We start from the raw sequence: 23192 nt of genomic DNA on the forward strand, positions 1-23192 counted from the left end.
TGCTGAAATAGGGTTTGAGGTCCTGCCACACCCCCATGTACTCTGGTCTGTAAATCTCTGCTATAGTCACACCCTCTCTCCATAGAAACCAACTTGTCCATTGCTGACCATTTTAGTCTCTTTCCATGTTGTCCAATAGTCCGCTGACAATGATGTACAGAATGTGCTGCTGTATGAACACCGGGAATTCTTTTTTGGGCACTGCTGCCTGCAATTGGTAGACTTGACTCGTAGCTTCGTATGGCAGTCCTCGCTTCTCGAATGGTGGACCATGGGACCTGAAAAAAATATAAAGTGTAAATCATTATAGTACGCCCTTCATATAATGTGCATGAAAGTTATACATGTTAATGTAAAAAAGAATGATATTTGGAATGCATTTATCAAGCATTTTCTTCTTCTCAAAAATAGTTTGTGTGCTTGTTTTCCATTATGAAATTGAACGTGTTGAAAAAATAATTGAAATCGTTTGTTGGAACACAAATGTTTAGCACCAACTTCTAACCCCTTTTTGCATAATTTACGAGGATAATAACATCTTTGATACTACTACTACTAATAATAATAATAACAACAATGTTGGTCCTGGTAGGTTCGAATCCTGGCTTCGGCATGGATTTTTGTGACTGTCCATTCATGCATCTTCGCAAATTAGCCAAATGTGGCACAAGTAGCAAAGTTATTGTTATTGATTTGGTATTTTAAGCCCACTTTATGCACAGTAAGGCTAATCAGGACTGGACTTACAGTTTAAAGTGGGTTCCGAACCACTATGCCAAGTGCCTCCAAAGAAGTGAAGTAAAATAAAACAAATCAATAATAATAATAATTATAATTAATATTATTATTATTATTAGTTTTAGTACGTTTATCCTGGCACTTTCTCCCCACCCGTCCAGACAAAAATTTGTGGTTGCGCCTCTGATTGTAAATATAAACTCAGCACCTTAAATTAAATATTTTAATTATATTATGTATACAATTTCATTGAATTATAATTTTTGGATGTTGGAATCACTTTTCATATTATTAATAGAGGAAAGTGCCCAAACCCGGCCCCCCATTTTGTTTTTGATTTAAATAAAAATAGAAGAGTAAAAAAGTATGTTTTAAAAGCATGTAAAATATACTTTATAATGCCATGCACTATTTACAGTTTACTTGGAGAAAATATAATTAAAAATTAGCTATCAAAAAGTAATTTAAAAAACCTTACACTTTGGCGATTTGAAAAATAGTTTTCGAAATTGGACCCCTTGTAAAAATAATCAAAATAAACAAACAAACAAAATTAGAAATAGGTATTAAATCAGAGAAAACATAATCTAGTTTCAAAGTATAAGTATAATATAACAGTTAAAGGTTTTTGTTATGAAAAAACATACCAAATGTATTCAAAAAAAGATTCAGAAAATATGTAACAGAATTACATCGTTTAGCAACAGAAATCGCAGATGTACATGTCCTTTTCATCACCAGCACAATCCACATGGGCCCACAGCGAGCACATAACGTACATGACCCATAGTCCCCCTTTAGAATCCTCCACAAAGTGCCTGTCACAAAACATACAGCACCCATCATCATCTTTGGAAGGGGAAACTCCCGGGAGAAGCTTCAATTCAGATGTTGCAGACGACACACTGTTTTCATCTTTGGTGCTTGATTACTGCACATGTGTCTTAAAATGTAGATGCTTTTTCACGAGCACGTTCCCTTTTCTTGAAGGCTCTACTGCTGACCCACGTCCCCAGCCGTGATTGCTTTTGCATCCTTGAGCACGATTCCGTGCTTGCTGTTCAGCTTCCTTGGCTTCTTTAGCCTTTTCAGCTTCCACCAATTGGGCTTTATAAGGCGTAGATGTGATGACCGTAGAACTGCAGGCCTTTCGTTCCCTATTCGAGGTCCTCTTTTTGATTGTTGGAATGGGAGTGATGTCAAACAGGCTTGCCTTATAAGATGTGGAACACTGAGGATCCTCAAGTGTAGCTGATGACAGAGGAACACCCTAACCTGCCGCAGATGTTGATGGTTGATTTGGGTCAAACCCTGCAATAACTTGTGGTTTGTCCACATCACATTCTTCTCTGTTCTCTGGAAAGCTCTGATTTCCTGCTGTTTGTTTCTTGAACACAGAATCATAGAAAGAGGAATCTGGTTTTATGTTTGCCTCTTCAATGTAATCGGCATCTGAGAACAGCTTCTTGTTCCTGTTACTTTAAATCCATTGATTCCTATTTGAGCTGTTTGGCATCGAATATAGGCTTTGCCAAACAGGTCCATGACATCAAAAGCACTGACAGCACGTTCATTGTGCCCTAACCACTGCCTAATTTCCTCGCTGTAGTAAACTTTGAGAGGACCCATGAAAGTTTTATCCAGAGGTTGTAGTTTGTGGAAGGAGTGAGGTGGCAGCGACACAATGGTAACATGATTTGTTTGTGCCAAGTCTTATCAGATCAATATTCTGTGGGTGGCTAAATTGGCCATCCAAGAGCAACAGGACAGGTTTTTCCTTTGTAGGATTGGCAAACTCGATGAAGTGTCGAAACCACTGAGTGAAGGAGTTGATTTGGATCCACCCTGAAGGGTGCACTGCAAAGATTGTTCCTGGTGGAGCCCCTTTTTTCAACTGTTCTCCTGATGTCAAGGAGGCTATCTGTTTTTTACCCTTAAGGCCAAATACTTTTGCTACTTTAGATTGTACCACAGTAATGCCGCTCTCATCAATGTTGTACACTCTGTTAGGAGTGAATTTACCTTTCTCATATACATCTTCCAGAAGGTTATAGAATTTCTCTGTGTTTTCTTTGGTGAACCCGAGAGCCCTGCTATAGGATGTTCCAGTAGGCTTCCTTTCTGACAGTTTGGTTTTGTGGCATTTAAGAAAAAGACTGACCCACTTTTTCCCAGTAATTTCGTCTTTGAAAGGATATTCTATGTTATTTCTCTCTGCCACTTGTACGGCCATTCATCGCAAGTCATTACGAGTAAGCCCAAAAAACGAAGCTTCCATAGCAAGACAATAGTGAACTAGGTCTTTTTCAAGATCTTTACACAAAATTGTAGGTCTGCCTCTTGTTGTTTTTGCTGCTTCCTCAGGTGTACCGTACCTCATGTTGGACAACCTCATAAGTGTTGTTTTCAGAACATTAAACTGTTTACTTGCCTTCTTCCATCCCATCTTCTTTTTCCGCACTGCGTCAATAGCTTTTGTCATGTTAGACGGACTGCACTTTCGTTGATCAACCTTCCCCATTATCCTCTTGGAACCTGCAACAGAATTCCAAGAGAATAAGAGTGTGTACAAATACAGGCAGACTTTAAACATGACAAACTCAGGGGTCCAGTTTAGGGAACTAAAGGGGGTCCAGTTTGCACGACTATAGCCAACATTTTGTTCAATAAACTTCTAACCAACATCTAAATGAAACTGTTTCATGATAAATATGAACCTTAAACCTTACCATTTACAAATATATATAGGTCGAAAGACTTACCTGCCAATATCTAGGAGACATAAATAAAAATGTAGCACAATGTAATAACTTGTTCCATTGTCAAAACATGTAATGGCGGACTGATAAGTAACAAGTGAAGCGGGCGACGTGTGCGCTCTGCTACAGAGTGGTAGAAGCCTAAACTACTATTTACACTTGGTCCTGCTCGAGTTCAGGAGCATGTAGAGCCAGGAGACTGGGGGTCCGGTTTTGGGCACTTTCCTTTATATTTGTGTCTGGATATTGGGAGGTGGCAATATGTAATGTTAAAATCAGTGTTGTTAAAGGTCCAGGAATTTTAATTAAATTCAATTCCGGTCCAGGAGAGAAAATCAGCAAGCGTAAATGGGTTCTGGACCGTAAAGAACCTCTTTATCTGTATTGTTTTTCAATTCGGTCCAGGAACCTTTCTTCCCGATCAATTTAAATACAGTCCAGGAACCTTTTTCCTGAATGAATTTAAATACGGTCCAGTAACCTTTTTTCTGAATGAATTTAAATACAGTCCAGGAACTTTTTCCGGATGAATTTAAATTTGGTCCAGGAACCTTTATTCCAGGATCAATTTAAATACGGTCCAGGAACCTTTTTTTCCGAAACAGTTTAAATAGGGTCCAAGATCCTTATTGAAATGAAACAATACGCAACTTGGATCGAATATGGACCTGACGATAAACAATGATCCACTTGTGAGCATGAAAGACTAATCCAGGTGCTGACTGTCTCGAGAATCTAAGGTACAAGGAAGAAATGGGTAAAATGCAAGCATTGCAGTCACGTACGTATGTAGCCCCACTCCATTGCACGCGTTCCTTGACTTTGTTTTAGCAGCACTGCCCGTGTTGTGATATCTGCTGGGAACACAGCAGCCTCACTCTGGCCTCACGGCCTCATCAACGGATCCTATTGGCTGTGGTTCCTGGATCGGATGCCAGAGCAACACATGAAGGGTTTGTTTGAACTCAATGTGGCACCACACTAATATAGTCCATTGCATTATGTACAGTAACTCTCCGACAAGGGAGTTCTTGAATCTGGCACACGAGAGAACAACAGTGTTATGAAATATCCCCTGCGCTACATTTTCTACAATCGTAGTGTGACATTCTAATGTAAACCATACGCTGGCATTTTTAAAAGGCAACTTTTGATCGGTCAACCCTGGTCCAGGAATTGTAAATAAATTAAATCCCAGACTGGGAGAGAAAATCAGCAAACGTAAATGAGTTTCAGACAGTGTATAACCTTTTCATATTTAGAGCATTTCAATTCGAGGCAGGAACCTTTTTCTGGGTCAATTTAAATACGGTCCAGGAACCTTTTATCCAGATGAATTTGAATTCTGTCCAGGAACCTTTTTTCCTGCATCAATTTAAATATGGTTGATTGATTGATTGATTGATTTAGTTTATTTTACTTCACGTTTTGTGCCTCTTGGCTAATTTGCGAAGATGGGGATGAGTGATGAAATGATGAAATTGATGAATGGACATTCACAAACAACCAAGCCCGACCGGGATTCGAACCCGTGGCCCTTGGCATCGCAGCGCGATGTGCTAACCACTCGGCCACAGGGTCGGGCAATTTAAATATGGTCCAGGAATTTTTTTTCAATGTAACAATACACAACTTAGACCAAATTTAAATTGTGCGAGAAAAAATGTTCCAGTCCTGCAGTGGAACCCATTAGAATTTATGGGTTCGTGGACCTTTAACAACACTGGTTGAAATGGAGAAAACATCTGCTTGAATTTTTGGAAAGTTTGCCTTAAAAACAAGGAATTATACTTAAATTTTATCGTGGTCCTAGAGTAGCCACCCTGTATTATGATTATTCTACTCTTAGAGATTCAGAGACTCTGTTATGGGGAGGGTTTGGTGGAGAATAACCTAATCAACAAAGAATAATAAAAATAAAAAAACACACTTATTCAAAAGAGCAATGCTTTACCCTGCCACACGCAGACCCTATGCTGTGTGTGGTGTTCTGTGGATCATAGCAGGTGTCACCTGGGAGACCTGTTAACCAAGGTAGGTAGAGGAGGCTTTTATGGACTTATTGCTCACGTCAATGATATCCAAGTCAATCACATTGAAACAGCACATTTATTCAATATCCAGCACAATCTGTGGCATGGCCACCACCAAACATGGACATCATCACTGTTACACAAAGAAAACACAAAATAATTTGTACTTGCAGATCAGCCATATCCACAAACTACGCTTCATACCTGGGGGCCACACATTTTTTCCAGGCCACGTCCCAATACCTGGCATTTGATGGGGCACACAAAGCAAAAGAATGGGTATTTTCCTGAATTACTGGTGATTTTGGTTTGCTTCCTTGAGGTAATAAAGACTTTTGGGGTTAATGGGAGCACTTTCCTGGCTTTCCATGGGAGGATTGCTGGATATAACCATGGATGTTCATGGATATTCCTATGGCTCCTTCCTGCAAACCATATGGTCTGACTTTCCCAATTTGAATATGGGACACAGATTTCGGCACATTGGCGAAAATTTCACTCAGAACTTCAAATACGGCATTTCCTGTGTGGCAACACTAACAGTTGGGCTGAAAAGTTCGTAGGCTGACTCTTACTAGAATTAAATCCATGTGATTTTTACTTAGTACTAACCTTCAAAAGATACGTGTATAAATTTCACAGCTGCCGGATAATTAGTTCGTGAGATATAGCATTGTGAGTGAAGCAGCTTTTGTTATTGTGAAAAAATGGATAAAAAAAGAATTTCGTGTGTTAATAAAACATTGCTTTTTGGCGAAAAAAATACTGTTGAAGCCAAGGCTTGGCTTGATAAACATTATTCGGACTCTGCACCAGGAAAATCAACCGTTGAGAAGTGGTTTGCTAAATTTAAACGAGGCGAAATGAGCATCGAAGACGATGCACGCAGTGGATGCCCCAAAGAGGCTGTTACCGACGAAAACATCAAAAAAGTCCACAAAATAATTTTAAATGATCGTAAAGTGAAGTTGATCGAGATAGCTGAGACTTTAAAAATATGAAAGGAACGTGTTGGACATATTGTGCATGAATATTTGAACATGCGAAAGCTGTGTGCAAAATGGGTGCCGCGCGTGCTCACAATCGACAATGCACCGTGTCACAAATCAATGAAAACGATGGCAAAATTATATGAATTAGACTACGAATTGCTTCCCCATCCACCATATTCTCCAGATCTGGCCCCCAGTGACTTTTTCCTGTTTGCAGACCTTAAAAGAATGCTCGCTGGAAAGAAATTTAGCACTGATGAAGAGGTAATCTCCGAAACTGAGGCCTATTTTGAGGCTAAAGAGAAATCGTACTATAAAAATGGCATCGAAAAATTGTATGACCGCTATAATCGTTGTATCGCCCTCGAAGGCAACTATATTGAATAATAAAATCGAATTTTGTCAAAAAAATATTTTTTACTATGTTAGCCTACGAACTTTTCAGCCCAACTGTTAACTCAGGTCCATATTTAACTTATATGGGCCTTGGATGCCTATTTCTAGTGTAAGTCCACTGTTCAAGGCCCAAGCAGCCACAAATGCGCTAGTTTTGGCCAGCAACACTAACTCTGACCTGCTCTCAAGCAGCTACAAAACACAAAGTGAGCTTGGAAGCCAAGCTCAGAACATAATAGGACACCTGACTACCTCCTGTGTGACGTCACAGCCTTGAAAGCATCTCATTGGCTGGCCGAGGTCACATGTGGCTTTTGCTTGTCTGTGGAAGGAGTTCCAATTCCTTCCACCAGGTGGCCGAGTTATCAGGTTGAAAAAAATGTAAACAAAGGTATTTTTTCACCTTTTCTGGTCTATTTATGCCAGATAATTAAAAATGAATTTACTTTTCATAAATTAGGCCTTATTTTACCTATGCACAAATGTTATCTTTTATATTTAATGAAAAATAAGGGATTTAGCAAATATATGATTTGGAGCACATGGTTTTTTGTATCCAAGATGGCTACTGTTTGCCTGAAAATTGTTACCTTTTAACAAATAAAGCATTTCTATCCATCTCATGGGTGTAGCAAAAAGTTTTTAAGCATTACTCATGATGGTATTTGTGGGAAAGTATAAGACAATGAAAAATAGTTATCACAAACCCTTTCTATTATTAACCTAATGGCCCTTGCACTTAGGTTGGGTCTGTGAGTGTTTGTATCTGGGCATGTATTTCCAATCCTTGATTGGTCATACAATGGACAATTAGTTCACTATTACATTTGCTGCTGGCTACTAGTTATCTGTAACAAAAGGAGCTAATGTTGGTCGATACTGAAATTCTAATTCGCATGTACCAGGTAGACTGGACCAACATGTTGAAATAGGATCAGAACCACCGTGTCACGTGCCTCCAGCAGGAATTGAACCTGGAGCCAAATCACTGTCACTGTCATGCTTAGCCAGCGGGAAATAGCAAGAAATAATAATAAAACACCTTAATCCAATTGTTAGAGGATGGTGGCAATATTACTTTTCGGCAGTATCATGTAAGACCTTAAACTCAATAGATAATACCATGTTCAGGAAACTCTGGAAATGGTCAATATAAAACACCCAAACAAAGGCAGATGCTGGATACAAGAAAAGCACTTCGAGAAGTATGTGTGGGATGAGCGCTAAAACGGGAGAAGCTCTTGAAGGAATAGAGCAGCAAAACAGTTTGTGAAGAACTATAGCGATGATAAAGTTTGTTTCTTAAATAAAGTATTGGAAATAAGCTCAAGTTTATTTCACTAGTTGTCGGAGACTCTGCTTCAATAGGTAACTTTGATTTTATGTTTGAAAGCCTTGATTGGACATTTCTGAAGGGATCGTCTGTTATGATGACTCCCAAGTGGCTACAATCAAGTACATTTTATTTCCTTAAAAAGCACAATGTAAAATACATGAAATGTTGTGAAAAAAAATTGTACAGCTATCTGTTTGCGGGCCAGTGTCACAATCTGGTGGTGCAATTGTTACCTGGTATGAATAAAAAATAATCATTGTATTTCATGGAACCCTGATAATTCCCTATGATTTCCATGCTGGAAAATAAATTTTGCAGAATAGTGGTGTGCTTGAGAGTAGAAAATGTAAAGAAAATTATTGAATGGTACAACTATATTTTCAGTGTGAAATTCATGTTCATGAACAGCAAAATAAATATTCAATACAAGAAAACCCATCTATTTGTCATCCTAAATCAGAGGGCATCCCAGATTTATCCAAATAGTTTGTTCAGACAATTTTTAAAATGCCCTTTGAACAGAATTCTATGATTTGATTTCCCACTCTAGTACCAATAAATCATTGTTTTGGAGGCAGAAGTGTCCCAAAGATTAACATATATTGTACAGAAACTGAAAATTGCAAGATAAATAATTTAAATAAGATCGTCACCGATCCTATACACAGGCTGAACACCCAGAGACTGAACTCAGGTGGAGAGAGGCCCCTCAAATGAGAGGGAGAGAATGAAGTTTTCACATTTGGCACCTTGCAGCTTTGCACTAATATGTTCAGTTAAACCTCTGCCTTACACACATTTTAACTCCTAACAGCTAACAGACCTACTATGTCATTTGTACGATGTAATTAATAAATACAATAATGTTAATTGTATGACAGTTCATTAGAAGTAAATTTTTAATTGTAACTAATAAAGTAAATTTGCCTGTTTCTGTCCAGCTTCCCCTTGTTGTAACTTTGTTATCCATTGAAAATCAATCTCGATGGATTTTTTTACAGTTACCTCTCATGGAGTACTTTCTATGCTGTAAATATCAAATTATTATTATTAGGTCCCCCACAAGATATATTTCGGTCCACATTTTTCAAAAAATGAAAAACTAGCCTTTTCAAAGAGCTATAACTCAAAGAGGAAACTACTAACAGAACTCAAACATTTTCTGCTAGAACTTTGGATGTATATGTTACCCCTGGGAAAATATTGCTATGATATTATATTCCTTCCCTACTAAGAGAATCCTGAACTTTCATTTTTCTTCAAAATTGTTTACCAGTTTTGGCGAGATTGTGGAAAAAGGTACAGAACATAAAATGTAGCTTGAAATGTAATGAAAACAATGTTTTTTACCACAGCTTTCTATCATTTTTCTTATCTGACTTACCATAATTATCTCAACTGACTGCAAAGGTAAGAAGAATATGTCACAAGTCATGAAACAAAAATGTCCACCATTTTCAAAGGAATCACGTTTCTGAAAAATAATGCTTGTTTGGAACTACCTTTTGCATAGGAGTTAAAACAACAAAATTTTGATGTCTTTAAAAAAATACCGAGCAACCAATTCTTGTTTTCTTGGACCATTTGGTATGAATTGACCCATTGGATTATGTGTTCAGTGATATCTAGAGGGGTACAGTTCTTAGGTTACATCATATGATGAACTTTTTATAAGGTTTGGACTAACATTACATATGTCCTCTTACAGTGAACAAGACAGGACATTACCAAGCATGGATAAACATCTCAGTATTCCTGAAGAGTTCAAGTGCACCAGTTGTGATAACACATGTATAACGAAACTATCTTTAAAGCAACACCTGAACATTCATAATGGAGTTCAACCATGGAAGTGCAAACAGTGCCAGAAAGATTTCTCAAGAAAAGCAAACTTGAACAAGCACATGAAATGTTGTGATGGGATGCTTTTACTGCAATGCATTCCCTGTGGACTCCATAATGGAATTCGTCCATTCAAGTGTAGCTATTGTGACAAGGCATATGCTGAGGGGGAAGGTCTGAATAAACATCATCTAAATTGTGCTGGTAGTCATCCTTTTATGTGCAACCATTGCAAGAAATCATTCGCACAGAAAGGAAATCTTAGCGTACATATTAAATTTCATGAAGATGTTCGCCCATTCATTTGCAACTATTGCGGAAAATCATTTGCAGAGAAAAGAATAATGAAGCAACATATTAAGCTTCATGAAGTTCTTAAACCATTCATATGCAGCTATTGCACAAAATCATTCACAGAGAAAGGAAGACTGAGCCGACATATGAAAATTCATGACGGTGTTCGTCCCTACATATGCAACTATTGCAGAAAATCTTTCACAGAGAAAGGAAACCTGAACCGACATATTGAGGTTCATGAAAGTGTTCGTCCATTCATGTGCAACTATTGTGAAAGATCATTCTCAGAGAAAAGAAGGCTGGACCGACATATTAAGATTCATGAAGATCCATTCATGTGCAAGTATTGCGGAAAATCATTCACAAACAAATCAAACCTGAATAAACATACTAAGCTTCATGATTCTCCTACACCATTCATATGCAACTATTGCAGAAAGTCATTCACAGAGAAAGGAAACTTGAGCAAACATATTAAACTTCATGAAGGTGTTCGTCCATTCATGTGCAACTATTGCGGAAGGTCATTCGCAGAGAAAAGAAGACTGAACCAACATATTAAGATTCATGAAGGTGTTTGTCCATTCATATGCAACTTTTGCAGAAAATCATTCACAGAAAAAGGAAACCTGAAGAGACATATTAAACTTCATAATTGAATTGCCCATTCATTTGCGACTTGTAGAAAATCATTCACAGTGAAAGGGAAACTAATCTAACAAATTGCAACATGTGTTTCATTGCATATTATTGTTGTATACCAACTGATTTTGTGCATCAGATCTGAACTATGTCATCACTATACATGAAATGTGCTTAATGTATATTTTCTATTGTTAATCTTTTGTCACATTTGCTCATGTTCACACTTACTCTGTATTGTCATCCAGAATAGATTGACATGAACAATCCATTTCATTCTGTGTGTTGTGTGTTCCTGTTCTATTGATCTATTTGTGAATTACACACTTTTGTTACTGACTTCTCTCGAGTTATATTCTTATCGTGAAAAAAATATGTTTTAGCCAGAAACGCATCGAAATGCAGTTGTAGAGAAGGGCGGAGGGGAGAAGGCTACACCAAGGTTCAAGCCAATTGCCAGCCCTATTGATTTCTCAGGAGATTTCCTTAGTAAACTGTTGCCATGGAATTATAAAGCTTGTGTGAGTGTTAATAACAAGAAATTTGCTGAGAATGGAGTGGGATAGTTCAAATACAAAGGAAATAGTGCATCCCTTCCCCGTAGTTGCCTGTAACTTTCATTGGTTAATTTTCTTTAAAATTACATAGGAGCATGTACGTTCGAAAGGGTGTGCAAGGATGAATGCCACCCCCTTACCCATGGTGCAATGCTTCGTTTGCAACCCTCGAAAAAATCTATGTATGTTGACCCCTTTGCCCCCCAGTGTGCATGCATATCCCTCAGAGAACATTGTTCTTCCGCTACAAATAGGTAATTGGTTCGCAAGGAACAATCTCCCGATTTTTCAATTCTGAGCTGGCAACACTGTCCTGAGCCTCGAGAACGATGTGGAAGATGCCCGAATGCTTTTGGCCGAAGGTTCTTTTCCTTGTGGTCACTCTACACCTTTGTACCATGTGACTTTGATTATTCCATGCTTAACAATTACAATTATAGGTGTCTCTGTACTTGAAGTAACAGAGGTTGAGGTGAGAGCGATTTGGTTTGTAACTAATGAGAAATTACTCTTGCCTGCTACCTGCCACATGGAGTTGAGATTAGAATGAACCTTCCTCCATGTGTGAAGGATGAAACTTGGAACATGCTAAACTGTGGCTTGACATGACATCACCAAAAGGCAAGACCTTGCTGTGGATATATGATATGATATGAATTGAGAATCACAAAGTGCTAGTTATATGATATCATTGCACCCCTAGTGAAGGTGAGAAACATCCTGTGCAATTGTACTTAGTAGGGACACATCTAATATGGATGTGCATCATCTTCTTCTTTCATAGTACTACAGTCTATCACAGACCCTGGTAGGAAACTCTGAGGCCAGAACACTATCTTCTACACGCGTACCAGGTTCGTGGCTTCTGCCATTTCCCAAAGATGGTAAGAGAACAGCAACAATGTGCACTGTGGGGGCCATGAACCAAACGCCGCAGCAGGTGTCGCTGTGTCTGGAGCCGTGTTTTATGGAGTACCGTCAGTGAGAGTCATGGCTCCAGACCAAGCATGGGAGCTGCAGCAGCAGAGGTAAGTACAAAAGACATCATATTTGTACTTCTTTTCCAATGACTTTTTGACCAAATGTGCACTTACGTATATTCTGAAAGAGTCAGTGGCGTGCAAACATGTCGTTTTGGGGGTACAAGTTCTATTGGTCATATGATAATAGTGAAATTATTTTCGTGTTCCTAAAACTCTAGCGATTATTTCCATGTGTATTGTTACAATGTCTTGTATTTTTTGTCGAGGTGGGGGTGGGCGAAACCCTCATCTTTTTCTTAAAAAAAATTGGAATTTTCAGTTTCCTCCTTCCCTCCATCCCTCCATATATACGCCAAATGTGCATAAATTTTATATAGTCCAAATATGGTTCATTCTGAGTAAAACGACATATCATTTGTCTGTCTACGGCAATTAGCGTCCGATCTACAGTTGTTTGAAGGTACAATCTGACCAAAATGACAAGAGTTGCAGTCTTCTCCGTAGGGCACTCTGGTCAACAGAGACACATTCTTCCTTTCCTTTCTTCTGCAGCACATTGATGCCAAACGTCCGTCTAGCACTGGTTGCTAAGCACACGAGATGATCCAGCCTGATGTTGCTAGGAGAGGGGAGTGGGTACAAATTAATGGTCAAGGGCAACATCAGGAGAGAACAGAGGAGCAATTGTCCCTTGCGATTTCAAAATCTATGCAACTAAAAATACATTTCTAAAAATTTTCTGCAATGTAATTGTCTTTGGAATGCATTTATCATTCATTTTCTGCCATTCAAAAATACAGTTTGTATGCTTGTTTTCCAAAATTAGCTAATTTGAAATTGACAGTGTTGAAAAAATATTGCAAATTGTTTGTTGCAAACAAATGCTGTAGCAGCGACTTTCACCTCCTTTTTGCGTAATTTATGAGGATAACATTGTCCACTAGTAGTAATAATAATAATAATTGATTTCATGTTTTAAGTCCACTTTATGCACAGAAAGGCTAATTGGGACTGGATGTAAGTGGAATCGGAACCATGCCTCCACCGGTTATCGAACTCTTTGATTACAAGGCAACAACGCTACCACTGCGCCATCGGGGAGGCCAATAATAATAATAATAATAATAATAATATTATAATCGAGGGGTCCCGGGTTTGATACCCGGTGGAGGCACAAGTGGTTCGGATCCCACTTTAAACTGTAGGTCCAGTCCCGATTAGCCTTACTGTGCATAAAGTGGACTTAAAACACCAAATCAAACCAAACCAATAATAATATTATAAGGTTCTATTCTCATTAAGTTTACATAAGTAGAATTATGTATAATCAGGGGTGGCGCCAGAAATTTTCCACCGGGTGAGCAGAAGTTGTATATTCATAAATTAGGGTGGGCAGTATAAATGTAAGTCCTTATGAGTTTTACATTCACTCATGCCCCCCCTTTCCTTCAACATATACAGGGTGTCCTAAAACAACTTCAACAACGGTTGGATGCTAGTAGATATATATAAAAAAAAAAAACAGGGAACATTTCCTCGTACACATAACCTCTATCAGCGCTGAAAATCTAACCTGTATGTATGCAACCCAACTCGCCAAACTATCATTCTGACTTAACTTCTAGGGATGCGTAGCAAGGTTGCCACTTGAATTGAAAACTACAACTTGGAAGTCTTATCTGGCAAAATACAAAATAATAATTATACTTGCGATGTTGTAAACATAGGTGTGCGCAGTCTAATTTATTTTGGGGTGCCTTAAGGGAAGTTTCTGTTACCTATCTGGACAAGGCTAGTCTAACTGTCGTAACTTCAAGTTCCATTTCCAGAAACTATTAGGTATATGAACATGAAATTTTAACATTATAGAATGAACATTTGTTATCACTTTAGCACAGGTTTTACTATCACTGTGTCCATATGTAAAGTAATGAATTGAAGATAATAAATACAAGGCTATATCTCTACAGGTACTACCAGCTGAATCACACTCATGAAATACTAAGTTGGTGAAAATGAAATGTCCGGCCCAGGTGCGTCATTGAAAAAAAAAAAAAGAATCAAAAGTACAATACCTGCTCCATCAAAATAGCCGCCGTCTGCAGCCACACACTTTTGCCATCGCTCAGCCAACAATTTGATTCCATAGCGAAAGAAGTCTGGAGTCTTCTACGACACAAAGAACTCCTCAAGGGCATGTTTCACCACTCGATCATCAGCGAAGGTCTTCCCTGTTAGGAAGTGGTCGAGATACCGGAAGAGATGGTAGTCAGTGGGAGGGAGATCGGGAGAATATGCTGGATGAGGAAGGGTTTCATATTACAATTCATGGAGAGCCTACATTGTCCTTTGCGTGACATGTGGGCGAGCATTATCGTGCAACATGGACACCATGTCTGTGGACCATTGCTGGATGCTTGCGGAGAAGTTTTGCAGTGCATTTCATGGAGTTCAGCACTGTAACGATCTGTATTGATGGTGTCACCTTGCCTGAGAAAGACATGATGGATCACACCCACCATAGACCACCATACCAGTAACAACACCTTCCGTGGGTGGAGAGGTGGTTTCGGAAACCGCCCTGGACTTGGATCACGATCCAACCATTGTCCTGATCGTTTACGATTGTCATAATAGATCCACGATTGTCATAATAGATCCATTTTTCGTATGGAGTGACAATCCGATGCAGGAAACCATCCCGGTTACACCTCCAGACGGCGAGTCTTGTTGGCCGGTGTTAAATCATGTGGTACCCATGAGTCCAACTTTTTCACTTTACCGATCGCACGGAGCCGCTGAATGGCAGTGGTATGGTGTATGCCTAACTCGTCTGCAATGGCACAAAAACTTTTCCGAGGGCTTCGCTTCCACGGCGTTCCTGAGGAGCTCATCCGAACATGATATTGGTCGATGGCCACGGGGCTCATTTCGCAATGCTGTGTCACCAGAACGAAATTTCACACACCAGCGGCGAATGGTGCGTTCATTTGCAAATCCTGGCCCAAATGCACTGTTAATGTTTTCGGCAGCTTGTTGAGCAGAATGTCCCAGTTTGAATGTAAAGAAAAATCACTCGCAATTGTGTGTTCTCCATGGTGCACTTTCAGACGACCCTGTTCAGCAACACACTGCCCCCTGACTGTCTGGGTGTTCCAGCCTGTTTGCTGGACGTATACAGAGTTTATGACGTTAGACCCGTGACCTCAGTCAATCCCTGTGTTGTGTTGTTGAGGTGAGTTTCTCACCAGACGTCAAAGCATACATTTCATTCGCACCAACCCAATACATCTATCTGTAGGTTAAGTTTTACCATGTTTCATAATGCACATTACTTCATAAACTATATTGCTGTACCTGGTCAGTCGATAGTTAATGCTGTGTGTTACATATCATTTTTAACCTTAGAATTCAGATGCAAGCAAAATCTGAAAATTGATATACTTGTCATTGAAAGAGAAGGGAAAGAGAGCATTCACGAAAGTCTTTGAACATGAAAGTCTTATTTGAAATGTTGGAAGGTTGAATTAACAAACAAGTCGGTCCTCTGGAAAATAATAAGTATGGACCGATATGTGAAGGGGCTCTGCGATTTATAAAGGAAAGAATAATTTCTTTACTACGTGATTACTGATTACTATAGTAAACGAATATCACATTGTTTTGTGGAGAGGGAGAGAAAGAGAGACTCAGAGAGACTGAGCTGTCATCTCAAATGAAACAAAATTCCTTACTTTTTTACCATGGATATTATTTTCATTATTTTAATGGTAGTTCAGCATATTTTTTTTATTTTTTGAGAAGACATTGAGGATAGCCAGGTACCTTTGGCACCCCCGTGTGCACAGCTATTGCTGTAAGAAGTATTTACAGCATTTACAAACTGGCCAAGACAAAAAATTTCCAACATATACGGACTGGAATTCAAGAGTCATTTTAAAATGTCCCCATCGTGTTTCGAGTGTCCTACAGTACCAATAATTGTGAATCGCGAGATTCATGTATGATATGTTGATGAAATCGACGAACTGAGAAATACAAACATAGTGTGTTTGCCACCTTGTTTCGCACACAGACTGTTATTTATTTATTTCTAAATGGCTAATCGAGTCCCTCACATAATACGGGGGTAAAACCATTTACTGAAAATAATGAATAGTAAAAGCTCTTGCAATAAAATTAAAAACATCGTTTAAACATTAATTAATTCGCACATTAAAACTAATCAAACCGACCTGGATAAAGGTGTCACTACATCACGTGTGCATTCTGAGCGCCCAATATACCTCAGTGTTTGACATAAATATGAAAAATGTCTTATTAGCAAAAATTTAAAAAAAGCAAGAACCCGGGTATAAATCAAATTCTTAGTTCATTCTGCATAATATTTACCTAGACTAAAGAAGGACATTGTGGCAAAATATCACCGAAAAGTAATAAATACCGTAAATAACATTGTATGTATTATGTTATGAAGCACAAAGTTCTAAAATTTCGTCCCTATTCTATGTTAGTTAACCACAAGAAAAATCACATGATTACATAACTGATAAGAAATATGTATCTGTAAGAAGTTTTTTTGCCTCCCTGATGGCATAGTGGTAGGTTCGTTGCCTTGTGATCAAGGGGTCCCGGGTTCAATAACTGGTGGAGGCACTGTAGGTGCAGTCCCGATTAGCCTATCTGTGCTAAAGTGAACTCAAAATAATTCATGTAAGAAGATTTCTAAATAGGGTTACTAACTCATTATCAAGTCAATTATTCTGCAGCCATTTTTCAAACCTACAGAGCTGTTATATCAACATTTATTTTTGTGATTGCTTCTTATTAATAGAACGAACATGAAATTGTTATTTTTTAATTTTTTTTTGGATACCATATCGAAATTAGAAGATGACAGGTATATATAATCGTGATGATGAAAGGAACATATCAAATTACCTCTGTCTAACTAAACAACTTCGTGTGTTGCTGGAGGAAGCAAAGCAAAGAAGAGGTTTTTATTTGTTTAACAGATTACCTTAATCATACCCAGGCCGGAAGCCTGGAGTTCACAACATCAAGCAACTCCACTCCACCCAGTTTCAATTATAATTTTTTGGCCAAGTTATGGCAGACAGTTAATTAAATTTCTATATTTTTGTCACATTTCAAGTATCTATTTCTTTTAATTATGTGGCACATTTTCAAAGCAATTTGATGCATCGCCCGCCCCTGTGAAGTAGCTGCATCTAATCTTGATCATATTCTGCACAATTTTGCACCCATAAAGTATCCTAAGCCTACTGGCTGCTTAAGTATACAAGTGGGCATTAGATCACAGTTTTTGTTCCAAAAGGTTCGGAAATTAATTTTGTTTTCCAATGATAAAGTTAAGGAAGTTGAAAGGAAAAAAGGTAAAAAAAAAAGGTAAAGTGCTCCCCTGTGCTTAACATAGCACCACACCATGAAGGCGTATAGGGGGTGTGGGGGTAACGCCCCACACTTTCTTGATCCGGTCGTGAGTGGGGGTGATGTGATCAGCATCACGCCCCTGACTGCCTTTATTCCCCAGGGTTTCCCCCAGGTACCCATGTTATTCGACGCTGGCTGGGCACCGGGGCCGCTTCCATCGTTAGAAAAGTTCCCGGATTTGAACCGGCCGGGGATTGAACCCGGGACCTTTAGCATGGTAGTCAGACGCGTTAAGTTAATTCCATTCAACTTATTATTTACTCTAACTTTCGTAAATCTATTCACTAAATCAGTGTTGCGACAAAGGACACCAAAGCCTTTTATTGAATTATAGTATGTGAACTTGCCTGTAATATAGATGATATTCACAAGTAAAATATAGGCTACATGAGTGAACACCATAATAAACTTATTTATTGAACCATTCGCATTGTCCCAAGTGTATATATTTATGGAATTTGATTGGTTGGGCAATCGGGTGGGCACAACAATTTTTGGGTGGGCAATTGCCCACCCGTGACCACCCCTGTTGCCGTCCCTGACTTTTTAACTGTGTAATTAGGTTGTATAAAAGTTTCATCAAGAAAGACAACTGGCTTATTTCTACCTTCATCATTTGCTCTAATTGCTCGTAAATAGTGTGCCCTTTTCGCTACAATATCGTTTCTTTCCATTAGTAGAAGCCTTTTATTCTTGCATTTTGTGAAACGAAAACTGATTTCCTTCAGTGTCTTTCTAAGCGTTTCCCAACCACTTATAAATCCTAGTTCATTTCTTGCAACAGAAAGAATTTTCTTCAAAGTAGGCAACGTTTTCTGAAAGGTGTAAAAAACTTGCACTTTTCGACGCAAAACACACTGATCCATTTCGTCAAGGGAAAGTTTCCTGGGTCGACCCCTGGTGGCTTTTCCCGGAGTGGACAAGCTGTTTTCACCTAAACCGACGGTCAGCATTTCTTTTCTAATCCTAGAAATGGTTGACACTGATTTCCCCATCGCTGCTGCCGCTCTTTTATTCGCGTCTTCCATTGGGTATTTCCAACGCTTCAAATTCTTTTCTTCATTGCAAAACCTGATAACATTACTAATTATGTTTCTACCTTCACTATGGACGACAGGTTTATTCACGAAATTCAAACACCGAACTGTCGCTGCTTATGGAACAGTTTTAAAGCTAGTTTGGTAACAGCACGTTCCCTCGAACCCTTGTGGTCTGGCTTGGGGGACCTGCTCTTATTGGTCAAAAAAAGGTGTGTGTGTTTTAGTTCACATATTTTCTGCTCGTCAAGTCAACTTGGTCGCGCTGTAATTATGCATTTTGTTGAAATTCGAGACTTGACTCGGTGGCACGTAGTCATGACGTTTTGGGCTACAAGTCATGTTCTATTGATCATACGATAATAGTGCAATTATTTTCTTGTTCCTAACACTCCAGCGATTATTTCCATGTGTATTGTTACAATGTCTTGTACTTTTTGTCGGGGGGGGGGGGGGTGCAAAACCCCCATTTTTCTTAAATTTTTTTGGAATTTTCAGTCTCCTCCCCCCTCCCTCCATATATATGCCAAATGTGCATAAATTTTATATATTTTATATAGTCCGAATCTATGGTTCATTCCGAGTAAAACGATATATCATTTGTCTGTCAACGGCAATTAGTGTCCGATCTACAGTCTTTTTTATAAAACTCTGCATTTTGCTGAAAATCGGCTTGAGCGGCAAGGGGGTTACATGCGAAAGAGGCTCAGGTGGATAAAGGTTAAACTGCAGCTCCAGTCCCGATTAGCCTTTCTGTGCAAAAAATGGACTTTAAAACAAAACAAAGAATAAACTCATTTTTGTTGTCTCACATGAAACATTGACATTTTCATTGTGTGGAATTTTACTGATTTTGTTCTGTGTATTTATTTTATTAACTAAGATGTAATTTTCATAATTTTGTACAATCTCGACTATTTGCAAAATAAGATTTAATCAGAATTATTGAAGTTTGCATTTTAGACCTTTAATTGAACATATTTTAAGAATGCGGTCTCTGGCACCATGCATGACCAACAATATAATTTTATTTGCATGACCCAGGTTAATGTGCTCCTTCACTGACCTTTCTACTCTTTCATTTTTAATGTTTTTGATAACAGTATGTCAAAGGTAGTATTTTATGAATTCAGTAGGCACAGTTGCTATGAAGTATATTGCACATTGCTACGATTCAGTATTATTGTCCAGTGCATTTTTTTTTATTGATGGCTAGTACTTCCCCGAAACATACATCCTGACTAAGCCCATGTGTCTATTGGGATGACACATTATCTTCACACATATTTTAACATAAACAAAGCAATATAGAGCTGGCCCCCATGATGGTGTGGTTAGCACTATGATGCCAGTGGTCCCGGGTTTGAATCCTGTCCTGGGCATGGATGTTTGTGAGTGTCCATTCATCAATTTCATCATATCATCACTCATCCCCATCTTTGCAAATTAGCCAAAAGTGGCAGAAAAAGTGAAGTAAAATAAAGGAAATCAATCAATCAAAACAATATAGACTCCTTACAAGCTTGTAGCTGGAAAACAGAATGGATAAGTTGTATGTAGTTAACCTCAAAGTATGGTTCACTAAGATCTGACATTCCTTGCAATCTTGAAATCTGATAATACCGATATTATTTTCTACAGTGCACTGTTGAGAGAGCATGAATATGCAAAATATGCGAAGAAAGGACACTTTTGTGGAAGATAAGCAAAATAGGTATTTACAGGCACTACAAAATGCATTATCAGGTTTGAAACAAATTAAAACATTAAAATGTATGTTTTACTACAAAGTAATAAAAAGATGGCATTGGCAAAAATCCTTACCCTAGTTTGTAAGGAATGGACAATAAGCCAAGGGCATACATGAACATTTTTGAGGGAGATGCAAGAAATACTTTTTAACATTTCATTTCAGAACCCTACTTTGTGAGTGTAAAATTTGAAATAGAGGAAGGGGTAATTGCCCCTGTTCCCTCTCACTGTGTATATCCTTGACAATAGCTGTCCTTATGTTATGTAAATACGAAGGAAAATCTGTACAAGCGTTCTGCCACATTCAATGAACAGATTTGAAATGGGACAATATCATATTCACAAATCAGTGGAGTTTTATAATTTTCATAGTTTAACATTAATATTGACTACATATGTAACAACAGTCTTAACTATTGGGACTGATTAAAGCTTGAGCAACAATTGGGTTGCTTATGGAAACTTTGTAAATAAATTATTGAAGATGAATTGAATCCTAGGGGTGTAAGGGGTGACCTTCCACGTAGTACACCCAAATGTCAACCTCACTTCCACATTAGTACACCCTGGACCTCACTTCCACATTAGTACACCCTAGACTGAAGACTAATGAGGCTCTGGCGACTGCCCCCATGGCCAGTATAATTTTGTTTGTATTGTCCTGTTCTTTTGTCCTTGTGTGTGCTGAGTGCCCCTTTACAGCCTCAGCTTTTAACAGAAGTCAGAACATTTTACGATTTTTAATTATGCAACATTAGAGTTGTTCTTTGTAATGATAAGGGGCTGGCCCCCGTATAATGTGACGGGAGCAAAATAGCCTAAGTGCTGACGCTCCCACAATTTTAAAATCAAATTCAAATTGAAATTCAAATTGAATCCTACTTCATTCTAGATTTGGAACAAGGATTGGAATGAAACAAATGATGGGAATAGTATTTCACATCCTTAGAAGTAAAACAAATGATGTTGTATTAGTGACTTCCCTGTGAGAGTCAGGAAAACTTGCTAGACGTATTGGCAAATATTCATCTGCTATAGTTTGAAGTAAAAACAAATTTTATAGAACTCTTATATTTGCAACAAGATGTACAAGGTTATTCTTTCTATTTCTTTTATATTTCTTTTATTTTATGTTGTGTTTGTACCTCTTGAGTTAATTGTGACAATGAGCATGAATAAATTAATAATTTTCATGTAATTATCACACATCCTCGTCATCTCGATTAACCGAATGTGGAGAAAGAAGAGGTGCTAAATAACAAATATACAAAGGAGCATGAATGGTGAAGATGGATAAAAAAGGTAAAGTGTTCCCCTGTGCATAGCACCACGCCATGAAGGCGTATAGGAGGTGTGGGGGTAACGCCCCACACTTTCTTGATCCGGTCGTGAGTGGGGGTGATGTGATCAGCATCACGCCCCTGACCGCCTTTACCCCCCAGGGTTTCCCCCAGGTACCCATGTTATTCGACGCTGGGTGGGCGCCGGGGCCGCTTCCACCGTTAGAAAAGTTCCCGGATTTGAACCGGCCGGGGATCGAACCCGGGACCTTGAGCATGGTAGTCAGACACGTTACCGACTGAGCCACCGCGGCCACTGGTGAAGAAATACAAAAATACAACCATACCTTATTCAGGGTTCAAACTTGGGATCCTTGAGCTTGTTATGTACTAAACTGTCCACTTCTCCACCTGAGGTTGATGCTAGCACACGCAAAAGAAACAAACAAGAAATAAATCAATTTGATTTGAAGCTGTGCACACAACCCTAAGTTATCATACAGAAATTGTATTTTCTCCTGTAGTGATGAATATTTAATTCTCTGAACTTAATAAGGATAAATCCCCTTCAACCAAAACCATATTGTGCATGTTGGAGAAAAAAATCATTATGAAACATTATCATCATTATCATTTACCTGGTGGAGGCACATAGTGGTTCGGATCCCACTTTAAACTGTAGGTCAGGGCGCGAAATTTCCGGTCGCCAGTATTGGGCTGGCGACTAAAATTTTGTTATTTCCAATGTGTGTCAAACATGCCCGAACTTCTCAATCCAACGTTCGTACATGGTTTTGGAAAGCGAGCCGATTGAAAACCCCGTGTCCACTCAAGGCTGACACCATCTAATCGGCACAACAGTTCTCCAACTGTTGGGATGCTACCACTTTGGATGCACATGCAACCCAACCCAACCCATTTTCCCTGCTTTGCTTTTCCTCTACTCTGTTGTTTCCAAATGACGACACTGCAGAAAGTATGTGTGCATCGTGCACCATGCGGACTTGAGGTGGGGAGGGGTAGAGTGGAGCAGACCGTGGACCAACCGAGGCTCCTTGCTTGTTCACGGAAAAACTCTGTTTTCACAGTTGTGA

At 38.8% G+C, this 23192-nt stretch overlaps 1 protein-coding gene across 4 annotated transcripts in view; it reads left to right on the forward strand.

Moving 5' to 3' along the window:
• The window catches only part of LOC145991029 (uncharacterized), a 30173-nt gene extending 18919 nt beyond the window's left edge, over positions 1-11254 (forward strand). For all 4 annotated transcript variants that reach the window (XM_083126709.1, XM_083126707.1, XM_083126710.1 and 1 more), the window contains exon 3: positions 9963-11254. In XM_083126709.1, the coding sequence (XP_082982835.1) occupies positions 9963-11052 (1090 nt within the window). In that variant the 3' untranslated portion in view covers positions 11053-11254. The remainder of the gene's footprint in view (positions 1-9962) is intronic.
• The last annotated feature ends 11938 nt before the right edge of the window (positions 11255-23192 follow it).

The sequence above is a fragment of the Lepisma saccharinum genome, chromosome 8 (assembly GCF_977018435.1).
Source record: "Lepisma saccharinum chromosome 8, izLepSacc3.1, whole genome shotgun sequence".
Lineage (NCBI taxonomy): Eukaryota > Metazoa > Arthropoda > Insecta > Zygentoma > Lepismatidae > Lepisma > Lepisma saccharinum.